Source organism: Oncorhynchus nerka, unplaced genomic scaffold (assembly GCF_034236695.1).
Source record: "Oncorhynchus nerka isolate Pitt River unplaced genomic scaffold, Oner_Uvic_2.0 unplaced_scaffold_129___fragment_2___debris, whole genome shotgun sequence".
Classification (NCBI taxonomy): domain Eukaryota; kingdom Metazoa; phylum Chordata; class Actinopteri; order Salmoniformes; family Salmonidae; genus Oncorhynchus; species Oncorhynchus nerka.
In genome coordinates, this window is record NW_027039945.1 from 50,351 (window position 1) to 73,697 (window position 23,347).

The 23,347-nt window shown below is 44.0% G+C and overlaps 1 protein-coding gene across 1 annotated transcript in view; it reads right to left on the minus strand.

The window, feature by feature from the left end:
* The window catches only part of LOC115108028 (utrophin-like), a 67,792-nt gene extending 46,857 nt beyond the window's left edge, over positions 1 to 20,935 (minus strand). The window contains exons 1-5 of the mRNA XM_065015569.1: positions 19,584 to 20,935; positions 17,277 to 17,449; positions 14,456 to 14,612; positions 2,082 to 2,211; positions 14 to 282 (exon numbers count right to left, since the gene is read on the minus strand). Coding sequence (XP_064871641.1) covers positions 14 to 282; positions 2,082 to 2,211; positions 14,456 to 14,612; positions 17,277 to 17,449; positions 19,584 to 19,634 — 780 coding nt within the window. The 5' untranslated portion in view covers positions 19,635 to 20,935. The remainder of the gene's footprint in view (positions 1 to 13; positions 283 to 2,081; positions 2,212 to 14,455; positions 14,613 to 17,276; positions 17,450 to 19,583) is intronic.
* Between the last annotated feature and the right edge of the window lie 2,412 nt (positions 20,936 to 23,347).

Sequence of the window (23,347 nt, forward strand, 5' to 3'; positions counted from 1 at the left end):
TGACTCCCCTCACCGTGGTCTTCTCTATGTGTTCCTGCAGTGAGTCTATGAGCAGGTCTCCTACAGGCTGCCAGCCAGCCTTGGTCTCTTCTGCCCTGGCTAGCCGCAGGTCCAGCTGGTTCATGTTGCTCTGGAGCTCTTGTAGCCTCTCAAATGCCCTTTCTACCTGACTCTGCCATCCACCAGCGTGGTCCTGCAGACGCTCCCAACGCTCCTGCACCTCCGCTGTCTGCTTCCTGATGGCCCTGGCCACACCCTGCGCCTTCTCCTCTGGAGTCAGGTCTGTGAGAAGGGTAGAGAGGGAGGGAGGGAGAGAGAGAGAGAGAGGGGGGAGCAAGGACAAAGACTTTAACAACCTCAAAGGGGAAAGTTGGTTGTACAATAAAAGCAAGCATTTAAACTTGAAGAGAGACTTATGAGCCAAAGAGAAAAGAGCATGACCAATGTCCACAGTCAACCATCTTGTCTGCAGACCTGAAATCTAAATCATAAACACCCTAAGCACACATCAAGGGTCTGTCTGTCTGTTAGTCTGTTAGTCTGCCAGCCAAGCACACATCAATGGTCTGTCTGTCTGTTAGTCTGCCAGCCAAGCACACATCAATGGTTTGCCTGTCTGTTAGTCTGCCAGCCAAGCACACATCAAGGGTCTGTCTGTCTTTTAGTCTGTTAGTCAGCCAGCCAAGCACACATCAAGGGTCTGTCTGTCTGTTAGTCTGCCAGCCAAGCACACATCAAGGGTCTGTCTGTCTGTTAGTCTGTTAGTCTCCCAGCCAAGCACACATCAAGGGTCTGTCTGTCTGTTAGTCTGTTAGTCTCCCAGCCAAGCACACATCAAGGGTCTGTCTGTTAGTCTGTTCGTCTGCCAGCCATAGATGCCACACAGACAGGACCAGTGTGGGGTTAGTCTGCCACACACCCCAGACAGGACCAGCGTGGGAGCTGTCTGTTTTGAAAATAAGAATGGCAGGGAACAAAGGCCAGGGAAAGTCTGGGAGCGTTTGATTGGGTTGAAGAGGATCTGAAGACTAAGGTGTTCTCACCCAATGGGTTCAGTTAGACTAGAGTAGACAGAGGTGTCCGTGCTGGCACTGGTCTCAGTTTTACCCTGTGAAGCCCCTTGTCCCTCCTGTGAAAGCATCCAATCACAGGTTTTAGATCAGATTGAGATCAGATATACCCTTTACAGTCAAACACCCCTTTCGAAAGTATCCGAGGTCATTGCAGGGCTGGTTTCAGATTACACCTACCCCTCTGATATACCACGCAAAGAAATCATCCTACCCGTCACAGCCCTTAGATCAGTTCTTAACCACCGATTAGACCAAAGGCCCCTTTGATAATTACATCAAAGATCACACAGAAGGGCCAGATCTCTGCCTGCTCGGAGCTCTGGCCACACCCTCCCAGATTGTCTCAGGGGCCTGCTACATTATTTAACAGCACGATTCTGTTAAAGAGGAAATTTGCTGACACAGCGATCACTTCACTTTCATCCTCTTAGGCCCAGCTGCCTTTAGATACAGAATTACTAATGAGTTCTGGTGCGTATTTAGTGTTTGGGTGTATTCTGAGCGTCATACACACACCACATAAACATCAAGTGGATTGGGCAACTTCTGAGGTGCTTTTCAAGGATATTCTCACCCATCCTGATGGGTGGCAGGGTAGCCTAGTGGTTAGAGTGTTGGACTAGTAACCCGAAAGGTTGCAAGTTCAAATCCCTGAGCTGACAATGTACAAATCTGTCGTTCTGCCCCTGAACAGGCAGTTAACCCACTGTTCCTAGGCCGTCATTGAAAATAAGAATTTGTTCTTAACTGACTTGCCTAGTAAAATAAAGGTAAAAAATAAAAATACTGGGTTTCACCAGATCTTGGTTTTGGAGGGCCACTATGTATGCAGGTTAAACGGAATGGTCAACATAAACTGACCAATACTGATATCCGTTACGTAGGTTATGGCACATAGTAGGTTTTATAAAGGAGATCAATTAAATTATAACGTAAGACTAAGTGACGGTTGATGTCACTGGACTTTGGCGTGTGCGTATTCAGGCAAGTCAGTGACAGGAGACTCACCTGTTTTGGGCTGTAGGTTCTTGCATGGTTCTCCCGGCCCCTCGATGGACTGGTCAGCCAGGAATGTGTGTGCCTGGTCCAGTGTATTGGCCACAACATGCTCGCGGTCCTTCAGCTCCGACCGCAACACCTGGGGAGAAACACACACTGGTCAATTGATACTGTCCTTTTAACCTGAATGTTTTACTCAAAATGTATTACTCCTAACTGAGCTCTTTCAAATCAGTTAGAAAATGTTGCCTGATATCATCAAACAGTGCGCGTGGGTCAAATCACTGGGGAAGCCAAGTCCCCCAAAAATATTACAACCCACAGTATGTGTTGTGATAATTGCGTTGTTCTCTCTGTAACCCGTCAGTTCAAATCAAATCAAATTGATTTATATAGCCCTTCGTACATCAGCTGATATCTCAAAGTGCAGTACAGAAACCCAGCCTAAAACCCCAAACAGCAAGCAATGCAGGTGTAGAAGCACGGTGGCTAGGAAAAACTCCCTAGAAAGGCCAAAACCTAGGAAGAAACCTAGAGAGGAACCAGGCTATGTGGGGTGGCCAGTCCTCTTCTGGCTGTGCCGGGTGGAGATTATAACAGAACATGGCCAAGATGTTCAAATGTTCATAAATGACCAGCATGGTCCAATAATAATAAGGCAGAACAGTTGAAACTGGAGCAGCAGCATGGCCAGGTGGACTGGGGACAGCAAGGAGTCATCATGTCAGGTAGTCTTGAGGCATGGTCCTAGGGCTCAGGTCCTCCGAGAGAGAGAAAGAAAGAGAGAAAGAGAGAATTAGAGAGAGCACACTTAAATTCACACCGGACACCGAATAGGACAGGAGAAGTACTCCAGATATAACAAACTGACCCCAGCCCCCCGACACATAAACTACTGCAGCATAAATACTAGAGGCTGATACTGGAGGCTGAGACAGGAGGGGTCAGGAGACACTGTGGCCCCATCCGAGGACACCCCCGGACAGGGCCAAACAGGAAGGATATAACCCCACCCACTTTGCCAAAGCACAGCCCCCACACCACTAGAGGGATATCTTCAACCACCAACTTACCATCCTGAGACAAGGCTGAGTATAGCCCACAAAGATCTCCGCCACGGCACAACCCAAGGGGGGGGGGGGGGGGGGGCGCCAACCCAGACAGGATGATCACATCAGTGACTCAACCCACTCAGGTGATGCACCCCTCCCAGGGACGGTATGAGAGAGCCCCAGTAAGCCAGTGACTCAGCCCCTGTAATAGGGTTAGAGGCAGAGAATCCCAGTGGAAAGAGGGGAACCGGCCAGGCAGAGACAGCAAGGGCGGTTCGTTGCTCCAGAGCCTTTCTGTTCACCTTCCCACTTCTGGGCCAGACTACACTCAATTATATGACCCACTGAAGAGATGAGTCTTCAGTAAAGACTTAAAGGTTGAGACCGAGTTTGCGTCTGACATGGGTAGGCAGACCGTTCCATAAAAATGGAGCTCTATAGGAGAAAGCCCTGCCTCCAGCTATTTGCTTAGAAATTCTAGGGACAATTAGGAGGCCTGCGTCTTGTGACCGTAGCATACTTGTAGGTATGTACGGCAGGACAAAATCAGAGAGATAGGTAGGAGCAAGCCCATGTAATGCTTTGTAGGTTAGCAGTAAAACCTTGAAATCAGCCCTTGCTTTGACATGCAGCCAGTGTAGGGAGGCTAATATGATCAAATTGGGTTCTAGTCAGGATTCTTGCAGCCGTATTTAGCACTAACTGAAGTTTATTTAGTGCTTTATCCGGGTAGCCGGAAAGTAGAGCATTGCAGTAGTCTAACCTAGAAGTGACAAAAGCATGGATACATTTTTCTGCATCATTTTTGGACAGAAAGTTTCAGATTTTTGCAATGTTACGTAGATGGAAAAAAGCTGTCCTTGAAATGGTCTTGATATGTTCTTCAAAAGAGAGATCAGGGTCCAGAGTAACGCCGAGGTCCTTCATCGTTTTATTTGAGACGACTGTACAACCATTAAGATTGATTGTCAGATTCAACAGAAGATCTCTTTGTTTCTTGGGACCTAGAACAAGCATCTCCGTTTTGTCCGTGTTTAAAAGTAGAAAGTTTGCAGCCATCCACTTCCTTATGTCTGAAACACATGCTTCTAGCGAGGGCAATTTTGGGGCTTCACCATGTTTCATTGAAATGTACAGCTGTGTGTCATCCGCATAGCAGTGAAAGTTAACATTATGTTTTCGAATGACATCCCCAAGAGGTAAAATATATAGTGAAAACAATAGTGGTCCTAAAACGGAACCTTGAGGAACACCGAAATATACAGTTGATTTGTCAGAGGACAAACCATTCACAGAGACAAACTGATATCTTTCCGACAAATAAAGATCTAAACCAGGCCAGAATTTGTCCGTGTAGACCAATTTGGGTTTCCAATCTCTCCAAAAGAATGTGGTGATCGATGGTATCAAAAGCAGCACTAAGGTCTAAGGAGCATGAGGACATATGCAGAGCCTCGGGTCTGATGCCATTAAAAGGTCATTTACCACCTTCACAAGTGCAGTCTCAGTGCTATGATGGGGTCTAAAACCAGACTGAAGCATTTCGTATACATTGTTTGTCTTCAGGAAGGCAGTGAGTTGCTGCGCAACAGCCTTTTCTAAAAATTTTGAGAGGAATGGAAGATTCGATATAGGCCAATAGTTTTTTATATTTTCTGGGTCAAGGTTTGGCTTTATCAAGAGAGGCTTTATTATTGCCACTTTTAGTGAGTTTGGTACACATCCGGTGGATAGAGAGACGTTTATTATGTTCAACATAGGAGGGCCAAGCACAGGAAGCAGCTCTTTCAGTAGTTTAGTTGGAATAGGGTCCAGTATGCAGCTTAAAGGTTTAGAGGCCATGATTATTTTCATCATTGTGTCAAGAGATATAGTACTAAAACACATGAGCGTCTCTCTTGATCCTAGGTCCTGGCAGAGTTGTGCAGACTCAGGACAACTGAGCTTTGAAGGAATATGCAGATTTAAAGAGGAGTTCATATGCATATAACAAAAGTCCAAAAAACATATTGCATGTAACAAACAGTTAAATGACCTCCATCATGGTCAAGCACGGTAATGTTTCTGACATTTTCGGACTACTAAACAACTAATGATTTAGAACCACGTAGAGTTACCAAGATGCAAAGAAAACAGGAGCTGCCTCCACTATTCCAGCACCATTTCTAATTCAACATCATCTAATCACCTATGCTTAGTCTAAAAAGGTGAAAACTAAAAGAAACCAAAAATGATTTAGTCCAATCAACTTAAGCTAGATATGATGTGGCTGTCCATGGTACTGATTTCTCTGTGTGTGCGCGCACAAGTAGGAAAAACATGTTGACTCACCCTACTCGTAGAGAAACGGCAATGCCATTCTCCTCTTTCATGTTGCCTAAACAGTCCATGACTCTGTCATACAGCACATGCTTTTAGTTTTTGTTGTCCTAGGCTACCTGGTTAAAATGTTTGTTTGCTAGACTCACCTCATGGGCAACGATGTGCCAGGCCAGCAAGTAAACATTTGCATACTACATCAAGTTAGGAATTGAACTTCCATCCTCTCAGGTCAGGGGCACAATGTATGAATTAATGGTTGGATCAGAATCGCCGTTGTAATCATTGGCGAGCAGTGCAAATTAAGTAAAACCACTAGTCCAAACCTCCAGCCATGGCTAATTTAGTAAAGGGGCGATTTTAACTTACTAGCTTGCCACCAGAGGACATCGACACAACGAGATGCAACAATTCCATTTTTTTTCCTGTCAATTATGTTTGGCTTCTGATGTGATTCGTCTGAAGCCAAATCCAAACTGGCTTCCTTTGACACTTTTCTTTGTTGCGCCAGGACCATTCACAGCTCTGCTCACTCAGTTCAGGTTGTCTAATATTCTATAATGTTTTTCTATCAAGGGAGGCCAAATGCTCGCTGGCTTCCTTGGCATTCAATGCTACAGGCGGAAACAATGTCATACTCTTTCTGACCAGACAACATCAGATAGATACGCTACACATCCAGAGACAGAGGGGTGCTGTTTCGTTCACTCAGATGCTTTTGCCGGTGAGATACACTACACGACCAAAGGTATGTGGACACCTGCTCGTCAAACATCTCATTTCAAAATCATGGACATTAACATGGAGTTGGTTCCCCTTTGCTGCTATAACAACCTCCACTCTTCTGGGAAGGCTTTCCACTGCTGGAACGTTGCTTTGGGGACTTGCTTCCATTCAGCCACAAGAACATTGGTGAGGTCGGGCACTGATGTTGACCGATTAGGCCTGGCTCGCAGTTGGCGTTCCAAATTAATCTCAAATGTGTTTGAGTGGTTGAGGTCAGGACTCTGTGCAGGTCAGTCAAGTTCTTCCACATCAATCTCTACAAATAATTTCTGTATGCACCTCGCTTTGTGCACAGGGGCATTGTCATGCTGAAACAGGAAAGGGCCTTCTCCAAACTATTGCCACAAAGTAGGAAGCACAGAATTGTCTAGAATGTCATTGTATGCTGTAGCGTTAAGATTTCCCTTCACTGGAACTAAGAGGCCAAGCACGAAACATGAAAAACAGCCCCAGACTATTATTCCTCCTCCACCAAACTTTACAGTTGGGACTATTCCTTCAGGTAGGTAGAGTTCTCCTGGCATCCCAGATTCGTCCGTCAGACTGCAGGATGGTGAAGCATGTTTCAGCACTCCAGAGAACATGTTTCCAGTCCAATGGCAGCGAGCTTTACACGCCTCCAGCCAACGCTTGACATTGTGAATGGTGATCTTAGGCTTGTGTGCCGCTGCTCGGCCATGGAAACCCATTTCATGAAGCTCCCGACGAACAGTTATTGTACTGACGTTGCTTCCAGAGGCAGTTTGGAACTTGATAGTGAGAAGATTTTACACGCTTCAGCACTCGACGGTCCTATTCTGTGAGCTTGTGTGGCCTACCACTTCGCAGCTGAGCCGTTGTTGCTCCTGGACGTTTACACTTCACAATTAATAGCACTTACAGTTGACCGGGGCAGCTTTAGCAGGGCAGGAATTTGACAAACTGACTTGTTGGAAAGGTGCCATCCTATGACTGTGCCACTTCGAAAGTCACTGAGTGACGAAAGAGAGAGAAAAGATAAATTCATTTGTATATTTTTTTTCTTGGTCAACTTGTTTGGCATCTATGAACACACACGACTGCACATTAGTGAACTCAAGCAATAATAGTGTTGTTTTCATCAAAATGATAGATACTGCAAGGACCCTCTTTATCTCTAAATGTCCAAGTGCCTCAGTGGAAGTGCCTGTATTGGAATCATAGTTTTCATCTCCCAGTATCATCAACGTTGTGAACTCTATGTGAACCTTATTTTCCCCACTGTTCAGATTCCTATGGCAGCCTATCCACTACAAAATTACCATCTCCATATCAAACAAGTAAAAAACTAAAGTGTCACTTTATTCAACCCCACCTTACATTCGACAACAAGACATTTTCCATTCAAAGGAACGGGCGTCTAGACGCACACATACTCATACCCACGCACGAACGCAAGCACGCACACACACACGCAGACTATACTGAGATGGGTCTCACCTCATCCCAGCACTGTAAACAATAATCTCAACATCTATTCAGGTGATGGCATCAATTCAGAATGTGCTCCCTATCTAACCTTCTCTCATCGAAAGAGACAACAAGAGATCGAGAAGAAAGAGAGAGAAAGAGGAAGATAGCAGGAGCAGCGATTGAAGGAGGGAAAGACGGGTCAAATGAGATTTCCCTGAGGTCATAGTGAAATTAAATGAGCGATTTAGAATAAAGTGAGACGTTCACACAGCACTGTTCACAACACAGAAGCCTGCAGGTTTCATCAGAGGACTCACTAATACCAAATTATATCACCCACACATTCTCTCTGTCATACACTTCCTCTCTCACCCTCTTTCTCACACACACTCTATATTTTTGTGTCCTATTTCACTAACTCAAAGTCACTCTACCATCCTTTCCACTATCCTCTCTCTTTCTTCCCCACATCCTCCCTTCACACACACACACACAGGTTAGTCCGGTGGGGACTAGCGGTCACTCTCTAAATGAGTAGCGGTCACTCTCTAAATAGCAATTATTTATTTAACTAGGCAAGTCATTCTTATTTACAATGACGGCCTACCCCAGCCAAACCCAGACGACACCCTATAGGAATCCCAATCACGGCCTGATGTGACACAGCCTGGATTTGAACCAGGGACTGTAGTGACACCTCTTGCACTGAGATCCGGTGCCTTAGACCGCTGCGCCACTCGGGAGCCAAACTAACATGTGTGCCAAAACATCCACTACAAGGGACGAGAGGAAGAAGGGGAAAGCATGTCTACTTGTACCAGAGTAATTATTCTTGTTTTGATATAGCAGCCGGAACCCCAGGGGGCCTCTGATGCCTAACGGGCTGTGTGATTGCTTTGTGAGAGGACGATGTCAGAGAGAAATAAAGTGGAACTACATTATGTTGTCATTACATTTCAGGTAAGACCCAGGTGCAGACAATGTCAAAGTAACAACAGTTTATTAATCGATCAGGGGCAGGCAAAAGACAGGTCCAGGGCAGGCAGAGGTCAGTAATTCAGATAGGTGGGGCAAAGGTACAGAACAGCAGGCAGGCTCAGGGTCAGGGCAGGCAGAATGGTCAACACCGGGAAAACCAGGAAACAGGCACAATCGAGAGAAAGGAGCAGGGTGAAAAACGCTGGTAGGCTCGACGAAACAAAACGAACTGGCAACAGACAAACAGAGAACACAGATATAAATACACAGGGGATAATGGGGAAGATGGGCGACACCTGGAGGGGGGTGGAGACAATCACAAAGACAGGTGAAACAGATCACGGTGTGACAATTGTGAGCCTTGCTGTTTTTATAAAGGCTTATGGTTTAATCAGACAGGACGAGATGAGGAAGAGAGAGAAGCGTTGAAGAGATTATGACAGCACGCTAGGTTGAGTGTTGTAGTAGGATACATTTCTTAACACCTCTTGAATATAGGGGGCACTATTTTCATTTTTGGAAAAATAACGTTCCCTAAGTAAACGGGCTATTTTGTCAGGACAAGATGCTAGAATATGCATATAATTGACAGCATAGGATAGAAAACACTCTAAAGTTTCCAAAACTGTAAAAATATTGTCTGTGAGTATAACAGAACTGATATTGCAGGTGAAAGCCTGAGAAAAATCCAATCAAGAAGTGACTCTTATTTAGAAACCTCTGCATTCCTATGCGTCCCTATTGAGCAGTGAATGAGATATCAACCAGATTCCTTTTTATATGGCTTCCCTAATTAGTCTAGTGTCACAATACATAGTTTCAGGCTTTTATTTCGAAAAATGAGCCTGAACGTCAACATTGCGTCAGTGGTCAGCTGAAGTCTCAGAGTGTTTTGTGCGTAAAGGACAAATGCGGCCATTGTTTCTCTCTACTAAAAATCCATCTGTCCCGGGTGATATATTATCAAATAGATATTTGAAAAACACCTTGAGGATTGATTATAAACAACGTTTGCCATGTTTCTGTCGATATTATGGAGCTAATTTTGAATACTTTTCGCCGTTGTCGTGACCGCAATTTCCGGTCGATTTCTCAGCCAAACGTGGAGAACGAACGGAGCTATATCGGCTACAAAAATAATATTTTTGGAAAAAAGGAACATTTGCTATCTAACTGGGAGTCTCGTGAGTGAAAACATCCGAAGCCCATCAAGGGTAAACGATTTAATTTGATTGCTTTTCTGATTTTCGTGACCAGGTTGCCTGCTGCTAGCTAGGCATAATGCTATGCTAGGCTATCGATAAACTTACACAAATGCTTGTCTTGCTTTGGCTGTGAAGCATATTTTCAAAATCTGAGATGACAGGATGATTAACAAAAGGCTAAGCTGTGTTTCAATATATTTAACTTGTGATTTCATGAATAGGAATATTTTCTAGTAATATTTATGTCCGTTGCTTGCGTTATGCTAATTAGTGTCAGTTGATGACAACGCTCCCGGACCCGGGATGGGTAGTACCAAGATTAACAGACATATGGGAATACTTACAAAAAAGGAAACATTAACAGTTATATTCGAGTATGCTTCATGTCAAATCAGATTTTAGAATATATATTTTCTTCATAATAATATATTTAATTTCTACTTTGGCAGAGTTGAGGAAATAGATGAAGTAAGGGAAGACAAGGACATTGAGAGGCAGAGGTGATTCATGTGCCTTTATATAAAAAGAAAAGATGGAAATTGAAAGTGTGTCGGCATTGGCAGTGGGTATAAAAATAGCCGTGTCTTCAAATATCTTCCTGACGAAATATTGAATTATGTTATATTATGCATATGTCCCCTATGGTGGACAGAACACGTTACTACTACATTACACAGACGGAACATTTTCACCACACAATAATAACAGGAAATACACACTTTTGTAAAACCTCAAATTGGTGATGATGCTATAAAAGTTTAAAGTCATCACAATTACACAAAATCGATTGAGCAACAGCATCAGTTTCAACTTATGTTTTAGGAATATAAATAATTGTTTTAACATATTTTTTTACAGGATTCTACTTAATCAGGTAAAACTACTGAATGAGTTCTTGATTTTGATGATATTACTGAAATCGTGAAAACGTGTTTGTCTTGCCTTCTTATGGACAGGGCCTTGAGGAAAAACACTCAAAGTAGAAAACAACCATTAAAACACAAGCTGATGCGCCCCCTTTCAAGAGGAAGTAAAACAACTTTTCTCAATTGCCGTGATGAGATAAGAGATTCCGATCTGTCTGAGGAGGAGAAAATAGGGAAACAAGATGCATGAAAGGCAAAGAGGTTGACACGGTCTTCTGTTAACTTCTCTCCTCTCTGATACAATAGTTGCAGTATTGGTTTTGGCACTTAACACTAACAGATTTGTGACTCTTCAGAAAAACGTTATTCTTCAACTAAGAACAGAATAAGTGGTGCTACAGGGACAAAAATTCCCCCAGGATGACATTTTTTCAATGCACTGTAAGCCTGGAGTGTATCTTGTGAGACGTGACCTTGACTGTGTGTTGTGTACAAAACAGCAGAGAAGACGGTCTTATCGGCCCCTACCCTGTGCAGATGAGGAGATGATAGCATTACAACACAGTAGAGAGGAGAGAAGGCTATTTTCAGACCTCCATGAATCCGGCCTCTCCTCCCTTTCACTTCCCCTCTCCTCAAGGCGGTCAGTGTGAATTGAAGCAGAATCATGCTAACTCTGGAAGACATAGCTGATAGGATTGGAACCTGGTCTGGTCGTCTGCTGCAATAGCCAATCCGTGACAATGACTGATGAGGTGTGCATTTTGAGATGCCGTTCTGCACACCACTGTTGTACTGTGCTGTTATTTTGTTTGTTTGTGGCCCGCCTGTTAGCTTGCACGATTCTTGCCATTCTCCTTCTACCTCTCATCAATGAGCTGTTTTCCCCACAGAACTGTCCATTCTAATGTTCAATCAAACAGTAACTGAATGCCTTGATGCCTGTCTGCCTGCTTTACATAGCAAGCCATGGCCACATGACTTGCTGGCTGTATGAGCTCCTGTGGGACAGCAGTCTTAGGCACTGCATCTCAGTGGTAGAGGCGTCACTACAGACACCCTGGTTCAAATCCAGGCTGTATCACAACCGGCTGTGATTGGGAGTCCCATAGGCTGGCACACAATTGGCCCAGCGGCATCCGGGTTTGGCCGGTGTAGGCCGTCATTGCAAATAAGAATTTGTTCTTAACTGACTTGCCTAGTTTTAAAAAAGAAGGAAAAAAAGGAGCAAACCAGCTTTGTGAATGGGGTGGGGTATCTAATATACTGGCCACTGAGTGTAGTTTTTCATTCATGCTGGATTGAAGGTATCACCTGCGTTAGGGACGGCACACCTACAATGTAAACTGCTTCCTACAGAGGCTCTGGGCACTAAAATAAATAAGATAGACATCTTCAAGGAAGTTTCATCCAAACGAAAGGTACTCCTCTACCTCTGGCCTTGGCCCCTCAAAAGTCAGAAAGCTCCCATACAACCCAGTAAGACATGACATTCGAGACTTGGCTTTGCTAAGTAAACAAAATGAAAGCCAACCAACACAATAAAGGACTTTAATGTTCACCAGGCTCAATTCAGCTTCATAGGAATCCCTAAACACTCGAAGTTTCTAAAGTTAAATAAGGAGAAACAAATTCAAAGTTAAGTCATCAATGATAGGTAATTATTCACAGAAGTTCAAAGTCAGAAAGTCTCTCTCTGGTTCTCTCTCTCTCTCTCTCTCTCTCTCTCTCTTGCTCTCTCTTTCTCCCTCTGAGAGAGATAAGGTTGTGGCAACGCAGCAGTTTAATTTCATTTTACTTTACAACCTGCCCATCCAGGTACAAATGGTGCTAATCAATCACACAGACAGTGTGATTAAACCATTTTAGCATAGCTATACAGATTATATTAGCTTCAACTTTGGCTTCCATAGGTTAACATAGGCTGTGTAAAAATGTTAGCTTGGTTTATCCTCTCAACTGACAGTAATATTAGCAAAATGAGGACAACAACACTCGAAACTTAAGCCTCCAGAAACAGTGAGTTAATTAAACCCCTTCAAAGCCAGTAAATAGCAGACACACACTCCTAATCACTCCTTTTAATTATATACTTCACTCAGTTTTAATTATATACTTACATACAACATATTGTTGTAGCTTCTCCCCACACTGAGAAGAAAATGACAACTGTTGCAGGGAGATAAAAGTAGAGAGTGATTAAAAAAAGGCCACAAGTGCTCTCTTCTCGTCCCCCTCTCTCCCCCTACGCCTCTCTCTCCCGCTCTAAAATCGGTTAATTTAATAAAGCTGATTGATGAGTTTAATCAGTGAGACGCTTACACGGGGCTTTTATTGGATAATTGAATGTGTGATTAATAAAAGCTATTATCAGCAGACAAAAACACAGACACAATCTGGAGGAGGAAAAGAGCACTGTCGGGCAACACCCGCCCCGGAATAACAAAATGTCTTCCTTTTCCGCCCTTTCATTTGTTTACATTCATCTATATGTACTGTAAACAACTAGCTGTATTCATAAAAACAGAGGAGAAATTATGTTGTTGACTTGGTGATGTACGGATTGATGTGCCCCAATAAAAATGCAACGGTTCTATCGTTCTCTTTGAGGGATTCAGAAAAGGTCTCTTTTACTCCCTCCTGAGCTCTTCATCTCAATCTCTCCACCTCCTCCTCTGCTTCTACGCCTGTCTCTCCATTAACATCATCCTTCTCTCGCACTCCTCTCTCACTTCTTCTCCATCGCTCTTTCTGTCTGCATGATTTCTCCGACCGTCATTTCATCATCCTTTTCTCCCTCTCCTTTCCACTCTGCTCCAGCCCTCCTATATCTTCCTCTTTATTCATGGGAGTGGCTTAGCTTCCTTCCTTCCTTCCTTCCTTCCTTCCTTCCTTCCTTCCTTCCTTCCTTCCTTCCTTCCTTCCTTCCTTCCTTCCTTCCTTCCTTCCTTCCTTCCGGACATTTCCCTGTATCTTCATAAGCCTCCATTCAGACCTCCAATTTCCATATACCCATACATTTACTGTATGTATAGTACACCAAAATAAAAAAGCAACATGTAAATTGTTGGTCCCATGTTTCATGAGCTGAAATAAAAGATCCCAGAAATGTTCCATATGCACTAAAAGCTTTCTTCTCTCATATTTTGAGTACAAATTTGCTTACATCCCTGTTAGTGAGATTTTCTCCTTTGCCAAGATAATCATTCTTCTGACAGGTGTGGCATATCAAGAAGCATTGTGCTGGGACAATAAAAGGCTACTTTAAAATGTACAGTTTTGTCACACAACACAATGTTACAGATGTCTCAAGTTTTGAGGGAGCGTGCAATTGGCATGGTGACTTCAGGAATGTTCACCAGAGCTGCTGCCAGATAATTTAATGTTGATTTCTCTACCATTTCTCTACCTCTAACGTCATTTTAGAGAAGTTGGCAGTACGTCATGTGGGCGAGCGGTTTGCTGATGTCAACGTTGTGAACAGAGTGCCCCATGGTGGCGGTGGGGTTATGGTATGGGCAGGCATGAGCTACGGACAACGAACACAATTTCATTTTATTGATGGCAATTTAAATGCACAGAGATATCGTGACGAGATCCTGAGGCCCATTGTAGAGCCATTCATCCGCCGCCATCACCTCATGTTTCAGCATGATGATGCACAGCCCCATGTCGCAAGGATCTGTACACAATTCCTGGAAGCGGGCATGGTAATGACTGTGTAAAAGTTGTGTTACGGTACTGACCTTGCAGTGGTTGTGCTGCTGCAGCAGGGTGGGGACATCTCCTCCTATGGGCATCTGTTTGGCCAGTTCCTTCTCCTTCAGACAGATCCACCTCCACAGCTCCTCCAGCAGGCTCTGAAGATGACTCCAACGCTCCGCACTCGCCTCCAGGTGAGCCCTGGAAACAAATGGCCATAACATGGTTAAAATATGATTAAAACACAGTTACAACCCAGGTAAAATATGTTCACAATACGGTTATAACCTGGTCGAAACATGGTTACTAGAATGTTATGACATGGTCAGGTCCATCTCCATGTAAAAAGTAAGTTGCACAGGTCTTAGATTGCCTAGTGTGTGCCGGAACGACTCAGAGAAGCAGGAGTCTCCTATCTCCTGGGTTCTGTAGCCTGAGGCACAAGAATACCCCCTGGACAGGACTCTGGGCTATTGCCTGGCCGTACCCCCAATCTATCTCCTTAAAGCTGAGTGAGCAAGTAGAGAAGCACCGGGTCCCATTTTTTAAGTCTTTACATGGTGTGACTCTCAGGGCAACACACAAACCTCAAGGCCTCTAAGTTTTGTGTCTCCATATAAGCAGAAGGTGAAACCAGCCATACAAGTCCTAGTGGATACTACAACAGAATAACATGGTTAGGCCATGGCTAGACTGGTGAGGTTGGGGTGGATTGGTGTGTCAACCATTACAGTTGGCCGCATTTCAAAGTAGCACGTTTGCTGGATATCTCTTGTCCAGCATCTTGAAGCATTAAGACCTGGAGACAAGACAAGTGAGCATTAGAGGGGAAATCTACTCTCTCTGGAGGGCAGCCAAAACCACTTATACTTGGAGTGTATGTGGGTTGGTGCATTGTGAGCATCAAAGTGTGTGGATATACAGCATAATGTGTATTATTATTTAATGTGTGTGTTCTTAAATGTTTTGTTTTGACATCCTCCGCTCACCGTAATGCACCGTAATGCACCGTAATGCTCCGCTCACCGTAATGACCATTATGTACAGCAGCAACGTTTCATAGCAGCTACTCATTATTAGTATGTACAGTAATTAAGACATAATGTGCTCTAAATAGTACACACATTGCGGCACACACACCCATGCGCTCGCATGCACAGTCACAGTGCATGCACGAACACAGCACACACACACGCACACACACACACACACACACACACACGCACACGCACGCGCACAACCTGCTGACAGCTCAGCCTTGCCTCCATCCTATGGAGATACACAGAGTTACATGGTTTATAGGGAATACTAGTGCTCTTATGAATATGCTGTTATCTTTATGGAACTTTGCAGTGTTTCTGTCTTATTTCACTCCATCTGTGTCTCTTTTGCCCCCTAGTAGTAGTAGTTGGGGCTATCAGGCTGTGAAGTGTTGATCTTCACCTGCTCCTACCTTCTCCTCTCATAACATATTTCACCCTCACTCTGCATCTACCTCTTGATCTAATGTTTTCCAGTACATTGTAACCTACCTTCACTGTTCCTCACATACGACTTTTCTCCTTCGCTCACCACACCTTCTCTTCCCCTTCACAACCTTTGCTCCTATCAACATCTCCACCTTGCCCCTGCCACCTTCACACTCTCCCTCCATCTCTCTTTCACTCTCGGAACATCTTCCACTCTCTCCATCTCTCTTTTTATTTATGCCAAGGTTGTGGTCGCTCCTCCACTGTTCAGGTCCTGAAGAGTTCTGTGACACCATAATGGTTATAACTCTCAACAGAGGCAAATAAAGCATACATGCTCCAGTTACAGTTTATTGAATGGTTTAATCAACAAACAAGTCAGCATGGTTATGACATGGTTTAGAACACCTACTCATTCAAGGGTTTTTCTTTAATTTTCTTTATTTTTACATTGTAGCATAATAGTGAAGACATCAAAACCAAAAAAAGTATTTAACAAATCAAAATAGACACCCTTTGCCTTGATGACAGCTTTGCACACTCTTGGCATTCTCTCAACCAGCTTCATGAGGTAGTCACCTGGAATGCATTTCAATTAACATGTGTGCCTTCTTAGAAGGTAATTTGTGGAATTTATTTTCATCATAATGCATTTCAGTTGTGTTGTGACAAGGTAGGGGTGGTATACAGAAGATAGCCCTATTTGGTAAAAGACCAAGTCCATATAATAGTCAATCATCACTTTAACTTCTTCGATATAGGGGGCGCTCTTTTAATTTTTGGATAAAAAACGTTCCCGTTTTAAACAAGATATTTTGTCACGAAAAGATGCTCGACTATGCATATAATTGACAGCTTTGGAAAGAAAACACTCTGATGTTTCCAAAACTGCAAAGATATTGTCTGTGAGTGCCACAGAACTAATGCTACAGGCGAAACCAAGATGAAATTTCATACAGGAAGTGCCCCAGATTTTGAATGCGCTGTGTTCCAATGTCTCCTTATATGGCTGTGAATGCGCAAGGAATGAGTTTGTTTGTTTTTTGGCAGATTTTCCCCCTATAGCGGTTCTAGTGTTAAATACTTATTTTCTGTGTATTGGAGTATTTTAAAATAATGTGGCCCGAATCAACTACTTCTACTGCTAGTATTTGAAATACATATTTTTATAATTTCCTATAAATACCCTATTTACAAATATATTCCAATATTCCACTACTTGTCTTTTCAACAAAACAAAAACACCTGAACACTTACTACGTAATGTATGTAAAAGCAATTGAGAAATAGTATTTCAACCCAGGTCTGTACAGTACTGACCATATGTTATCAGTATAGTACAGTAATGACCGTATTATGTTAGCAAAGATGTGTTGTTTAGTATTATGGGACTGACCGTATGTTTGCAGATTTGGTCTTGAGGTCGCTCCAGCGCTGGTTCATGTCGTCCAGTCGGTGCTGCAGAAACACTGCCTCCTCAGACGTTCCCAGGGACTTGACCATCTTGGGCTTATTCCCGTCCACACTCTTATAGATATCATTATGGGCATCGATCTCTGCCTGGATATCCTACAGAGAAACAGAGAGAGGTTTGAGTTTGAACAAGTCTGTGTTATTATTACAGTGTTACATAAAGTACAGAGCTTCACACATATAATTGAGTAGTCAAATCAAACCAACAAAATACTCTGCTTGTCATTTTCTATTAGCTTTAAAATGGTGGGAATGGAGAGGGGTGAAGGAGAGAGAGAATGATGGAGAGAGAGCCGTATGAATGTACTAGCTGGTCATGCGAGTGTGGAGGGACAGCTAGAAAAGCAAAGAGGGCAGAGCAGTTTAAAAATCTTTCAAATGTACTCTACCTACTCAGGACTCTTGGAAAATAAATGCGTTCCAAACTCCTCTGCCTCCCAATAGAGAACCAATTCATTCGAAACCCCCTCCACACCCTAACCAAGCATTGTGGGTTTCCATACTAATACTAATACTCTACTAATTAGCTGGTTGATAAACTGAATCAGGTTATTTACAACTGGGGTTGGAGTGAAAACCTACAGGAGGGTAGCTCTCCAGGAACTGGGTTGGAGTGAAAACCTACAGGAGGGTAGCTCTCTAGGAACATGGTTGGAGTGAAAACCTACAGGAGGGTAGCTCTCTAGGAACTGTTAGAAAATAAACAAATTCATTGGAACAGCGGCAGACTATTCTCACCTAGCCTAGTGTAAGGAGGAAGTCAGTTATTTTCACAAGGGATAGAGGTGAATGGCCCTACAATGAATCTCTCGCCATCACAGTAAATTTTCTCCCCACCACAAATCAAATGACTAAAGGTCATAACGTGAAATAATTCAGAGTGAGTGTGAGAAAGAGAGAGAGAAAGAGAGAGGCATTGTGCCGGTGAGTCGTTTGGATGTGTTCCAGCTCATTCCCAAAGTGATTTTCCTCTAACAATTTTCTTCCGAGGTGATGCTTGGATACACACACACACACACACACACACACACACACACACACACACACACGCACACGCACACAATGAAATAGCCTTCTCATTGAGTGGTGGCAAAGGTGACACATGCACATGCATACTCAAACATCTTTGTGGCATCAAATAGTCTAGTCATTGAGTGCTGCCACCATGAATGGCTACTTTGAGAGAGGGACGAAATATGAAGAGAGAGAAAAGCATGTTTCCTCAACCCAAGCTTAGGTACGGATATGTGTATGTGGGATAAACACACACCTTCCAGCTTTATTCTTACAAGGACACTGTAGATGAGGGTCACATGTGGCTGCCATTTCAGCAGTGAGCACACACACACACACACACACACACACACACACACACACACACACATCTAGACATTCCATGGCTGAACCGCTACTTGAAAAACGATACAATACCTCCACTGTGTTTAGGATTCGATGAAACATGTTCAAATGATAGCTGTGGCACACACACACCCTCTACCAAAGCCGTGTCTTTTCTTGCTCTTCAAACACAGAGCAACAGAAGGAGCATAAGGATAGTGGATAATGGATGTGTCCCTGTCACACACCCATTAACGAATGGGAGATTGGCTGGCTGTGAGCAGCCCAGACAGCGGACAATGTCCCCAGGAGGCCTAATGTTACACCTATTTTGGTTTGCAGAGGAACAAGGCATTAGAGCTGTACCTATCAGAATGGCTGACTGACAAACACACACGTGAACACAAGCACACACACAAAATAAACTAAAAGAACTGTTGGACATCAACTAGCAGCTTTGGTGAACAAATACTGGACAGAAGTGGCAAAACCTCTAGCAAGTCAAAAAATGAAGCACTACAGCGTTCCAGACATTTGAGACCAGAGCACTTGAAGGAATCTCAGTCTCCCCACGTGTTCTGCTGCCGACTAGCTGTACCCCTCCACGCTCTGGGCACTCTAATAATGTTGCTACCGTGACAAAAGCTTTAATGAGTTCAATAATAACTCCACGTACTTCATAAACCTCAGACTCACTTAGATTGCCCCACTTTATACTACACAGACAGAGGGGAGAGAGGGAGGGAGAGAGAGAGGGGGAGTGTTTGACTACAGAGACTACAGTGAATTAGTATGAGGCTGGGCTTTCATCTATGGCATCAAAAAGAAACAACCTTTCCGATCAGTTTGTCCCAATAGGAGCTCAAATAGGTGTCAAACTTCTCAATTCTACCTCTTCAAATTTCCTGAGGAGCTCTTGCAAGGTGAAGTTCAAGCCAATCATCTTCGGCTCTAGGATGAGTCTCCTCCCCCTCACCCTCACTTCTACATTGTCTCTGAGGTCACAGAGGACAAAAGGCACAGAAGGGTCGCTGGGGTTAGGGTAGTCCTCCAGTGGTTACGGTCAAACCCAGCTTTCAAAACAGGGTCAAGGTCAGTACTTGAACCGCAATCAATCCATTCCAAATATGATCAAAAACAGTTCTCAAAATACAAATACAATTAAATCTAGAGCTCAAAACACAAATTCGGGCTATCCAACCCGGCGACATACACACTTCACATACCCCTAGTCGCCATGTGTGTGTCAGTGTGTGTGTTCGCCCTGCTCGGCTAGATGATAGAAGCATCCTCCTCGATGGAACACAGGCTAAGAAGGGAGCCGTAGCTATCCTGCTGTCATGCCTCAAGCCTGGGGTTAGATGTCCTGAGAGCTGGGCTGAGGCTGGGTAGGATGTAGGAGGTGACAGGCTGTCTGAGGTGGTCTGTAGGCTGGGGAAGAAGTCCGTGAGCTGGGATAGAATTTCAGGGGTCAGGGTAGAGGTCTGGAGACTGGAGGGAACTATCCAAGTGCTGTCGAGAGGTTTGTAGACTGAGGTGGAAAGACTGAGAATCTGAAGAAATGTTCAAGCTTTTCCTCTTATTCCTTCCCTTTTTCTCTCCCTTCCTCCACTGCTTCTCCGGTCACTAAGGAAGAGGTTTACACTCCAACCCGTGGTAGGGACGAGTGTTTGTTCTCAATTACTCAGATAAAAAACACACTATCCTTGCACACACACAAACACACTCAGGTGACAGGAGGCAACACAAAGAGGCACATGGTCTGCCGACCTCTCATTCCTCTCTTACTAAGGTAATGCTAACACACTGCAGAGGAAACACAAACACACATCAGACACACTCTCACAGAGAGAGACAGGGTTATGCAGTCTTAGCCCTACTACTAGCCCCCTGTCCCAGCCTGGACTCCCTCTCACACCCTTCTATTCACAGCCAAGGCAGGGCCAGTTAGTGAAAGAATGTCTCTTTCTCCTCTCTGGAGCCCCAGGCCACGTGTCCAATGATTGAAGCCCCTGATCAGAATCACGATCCTGGAGAGAGATTCTGGCAAGCTGGTCTCTATGTCATGGAGCTCTGCAGAGAAGTTCCTGTCCACTGCAGATCTCCTTGCAGAGTGGTAATGGGAGCAGTTGTTCTTCCTCTTCTCTCTTCCTCTTTCACACTGCTTTGAGGAACCTTTGAGTAGAGTACCAACAATTTTTCTTCCTCAACGGTTCTTTTTTTTTTATCCCTCTCTTCCTCTCCGGGTCTCTTTCTCTTCCTCACTCCGGCCAGTGGCTCGGCTCTTTCCAGCAGCAGTTTATTATTTTAATCAGCATCCTCCCTTCCTACACCTCCTCCTCTTCCCTCTCCCTCTTTTCAGGTCTTGCTCCGTTCGCTAAACTAACTCAGCACCCACCCACTTCCTGAGGCCTCTACTGGCACAGAAAGAGAGTGGGGGACAGAGGTAGCAGAGGTGACAAGTGGACAGAAAGTTAGGAAGATAAATGCCCTAACCAAGGGAGAGAGGGGGAAGAGGAAGTGGAAAATGGAGAGTGTTGTGAAAAGAGAGAAAGAAGGGAGAGAAAGAAAAGAGGTGGCAGAGGGCCAAGTAATGCAGCACTTTACTAGCAGAACGTTCTACCTGTCTGAGTCAGGGATGGTGAAAACATGTGGCTCTCATGTGAATGGAGAGAAGGAAAAAGAGAATAGAAGGGGCTGGGGGTTAATCGGCCTTTGAGGAGGTTTGGGGGTTTTAGCTTTGAAACTACAACCATACAGATACGTTAAGTCTATTTGCCTCTGTGTGGGTAGGCCTACATACAAAGGCAGAGTCAACAGCAGGACAGACATATTGTGTGCATCTCACAAACAGATTGGCCACCAATGGGAGAAAGAAATAAGAATGATAAGAATGATACAATGCAGAATATTTATAAGAAAACTATGAAGTGTGCTTTACCTAATAAAAATATTGCTATGGATTTTTACCCTGTAACGGCACTTCTGATGAGGCACTATGTATGCAGAAATGAATTTGTGCTGTGTGTGTTTTTGAGAAGCAAGTCCAAGTTGATTAACCAACGGGAAATGAGCAAGTCCAACATGCGAGCGAGACAAATTCAACAACTGTTGATTCCCTGGAGTTCGATGCACACCATGTCTGTAAGTGACAAGAAAATAAAAACACACTCACAGAGGAATAAACATAGACACGGGCAAACAGAAAGGACACACACATCCACACACGATCACACAGAGGAATATGAGGTAAAAGTTACTAAACATTACTACAGCTAAGAGGGATTAGGGCCATTACAGAGGTAAGATGTCGAGCTATTAACCCTCAGACTGGGAGAGAAAAAGAGAAATTAAGAAAGAGAGGGCACAACTGAAATAGCTGATAGAGAAACAAAAACACAGAGAAAGAGCGAGAGAAAGACATAGAAAAGACAGAAAAAAGAAAGAGTGAGAAGAGAGACAAAGAGTGACAATGAAAGGGAGCGGGAGGCCATACTGTGTGGTTTAAAGGACTTGAGGCACACCTGCCTGTTATTCCCTGGCTGGATCATAGAGGAACGGAGGGCTGAGGAACTTCAATGGGATGTTAGCGTATGTTAGCGTACACACACACACGCATACACACCTGGCCTCTGTAAAGTAGCTTTTGCCCTCTGATGGGATCGAACCTAAATCAATATCAATGACGTGCAATGACCTAGGTGGTATCTATCAACAGCAGAGAGGGAGAGAGAGAGAGAGAGAGAGGAAGAGAGAAATACACTGCTGTCTTATCCTGTATGTGTGAGCGAGGAGAGAGAAAGAGAATGTAAAGGAGGAGAGAACGGGAGGAAGCTGAGTTTGTCTCACCCTGTGAGAGTAACATGCTGACCAGACTGATCGCGCGCCTGCGTAATCGTTTTGAAATATCAAAACGAACTCTGAACCAACCATATTAATTTGGGGACAGGTCGAAAAGCATTAAACATTTATGGCAATTTAGCTAGCTAGCTTCCTTGCTGTTTCTAGCTAATTTGTCCTGGGATAAAAACATTGGGTTGTTATTTTACCTGAAATGCACAAGGTCCTTTACTCAGACAATTAATCCACAAATGAAATGATAAACCGAGTTTGATTCTAGTAATCTCTCCTCCTTCAGGATTCTTCTTCTTCTCTGGACTTTATATGGCGGTTGGCAACCAACTTTAAGGTGCATTACCAACTGAACGGGAGTGTGGACCTCAGTTCATCTTTCAATCACCCACCTTGGATATATGCTCCTAAAACCCAATGAGGAGAGGGGAGACTTGCAGTGCAAAAAGCATCACAAATAGAATCAAGTTCTATTTTAGCGCCTGGCTACGCAGACGTTCAGTGGCGCACGCGATCAGAGTGGGTGCAATGATTGAATAACATGTATGTGTACATTTATTTTGCTCGCGCACGTGACTTGAGCAGTGTGGTCAGCATGTAAGTAGACAAGGAGCCAGAGTAGAGCTATGAGCTAAAACAGCCCAGTATCAGTTACTGCAGGGACAACAAACACTAGCTATCCTGTGTGGACTGTAAAATACTGCTTTGACAGAAAAAGCGATTGATGTGACCACTAAGTATTTGTCCAATTTACGTGTTTCACTTCAATGTTGAAAAAACGGCCAGAAGCTTTAAAAAAATGCA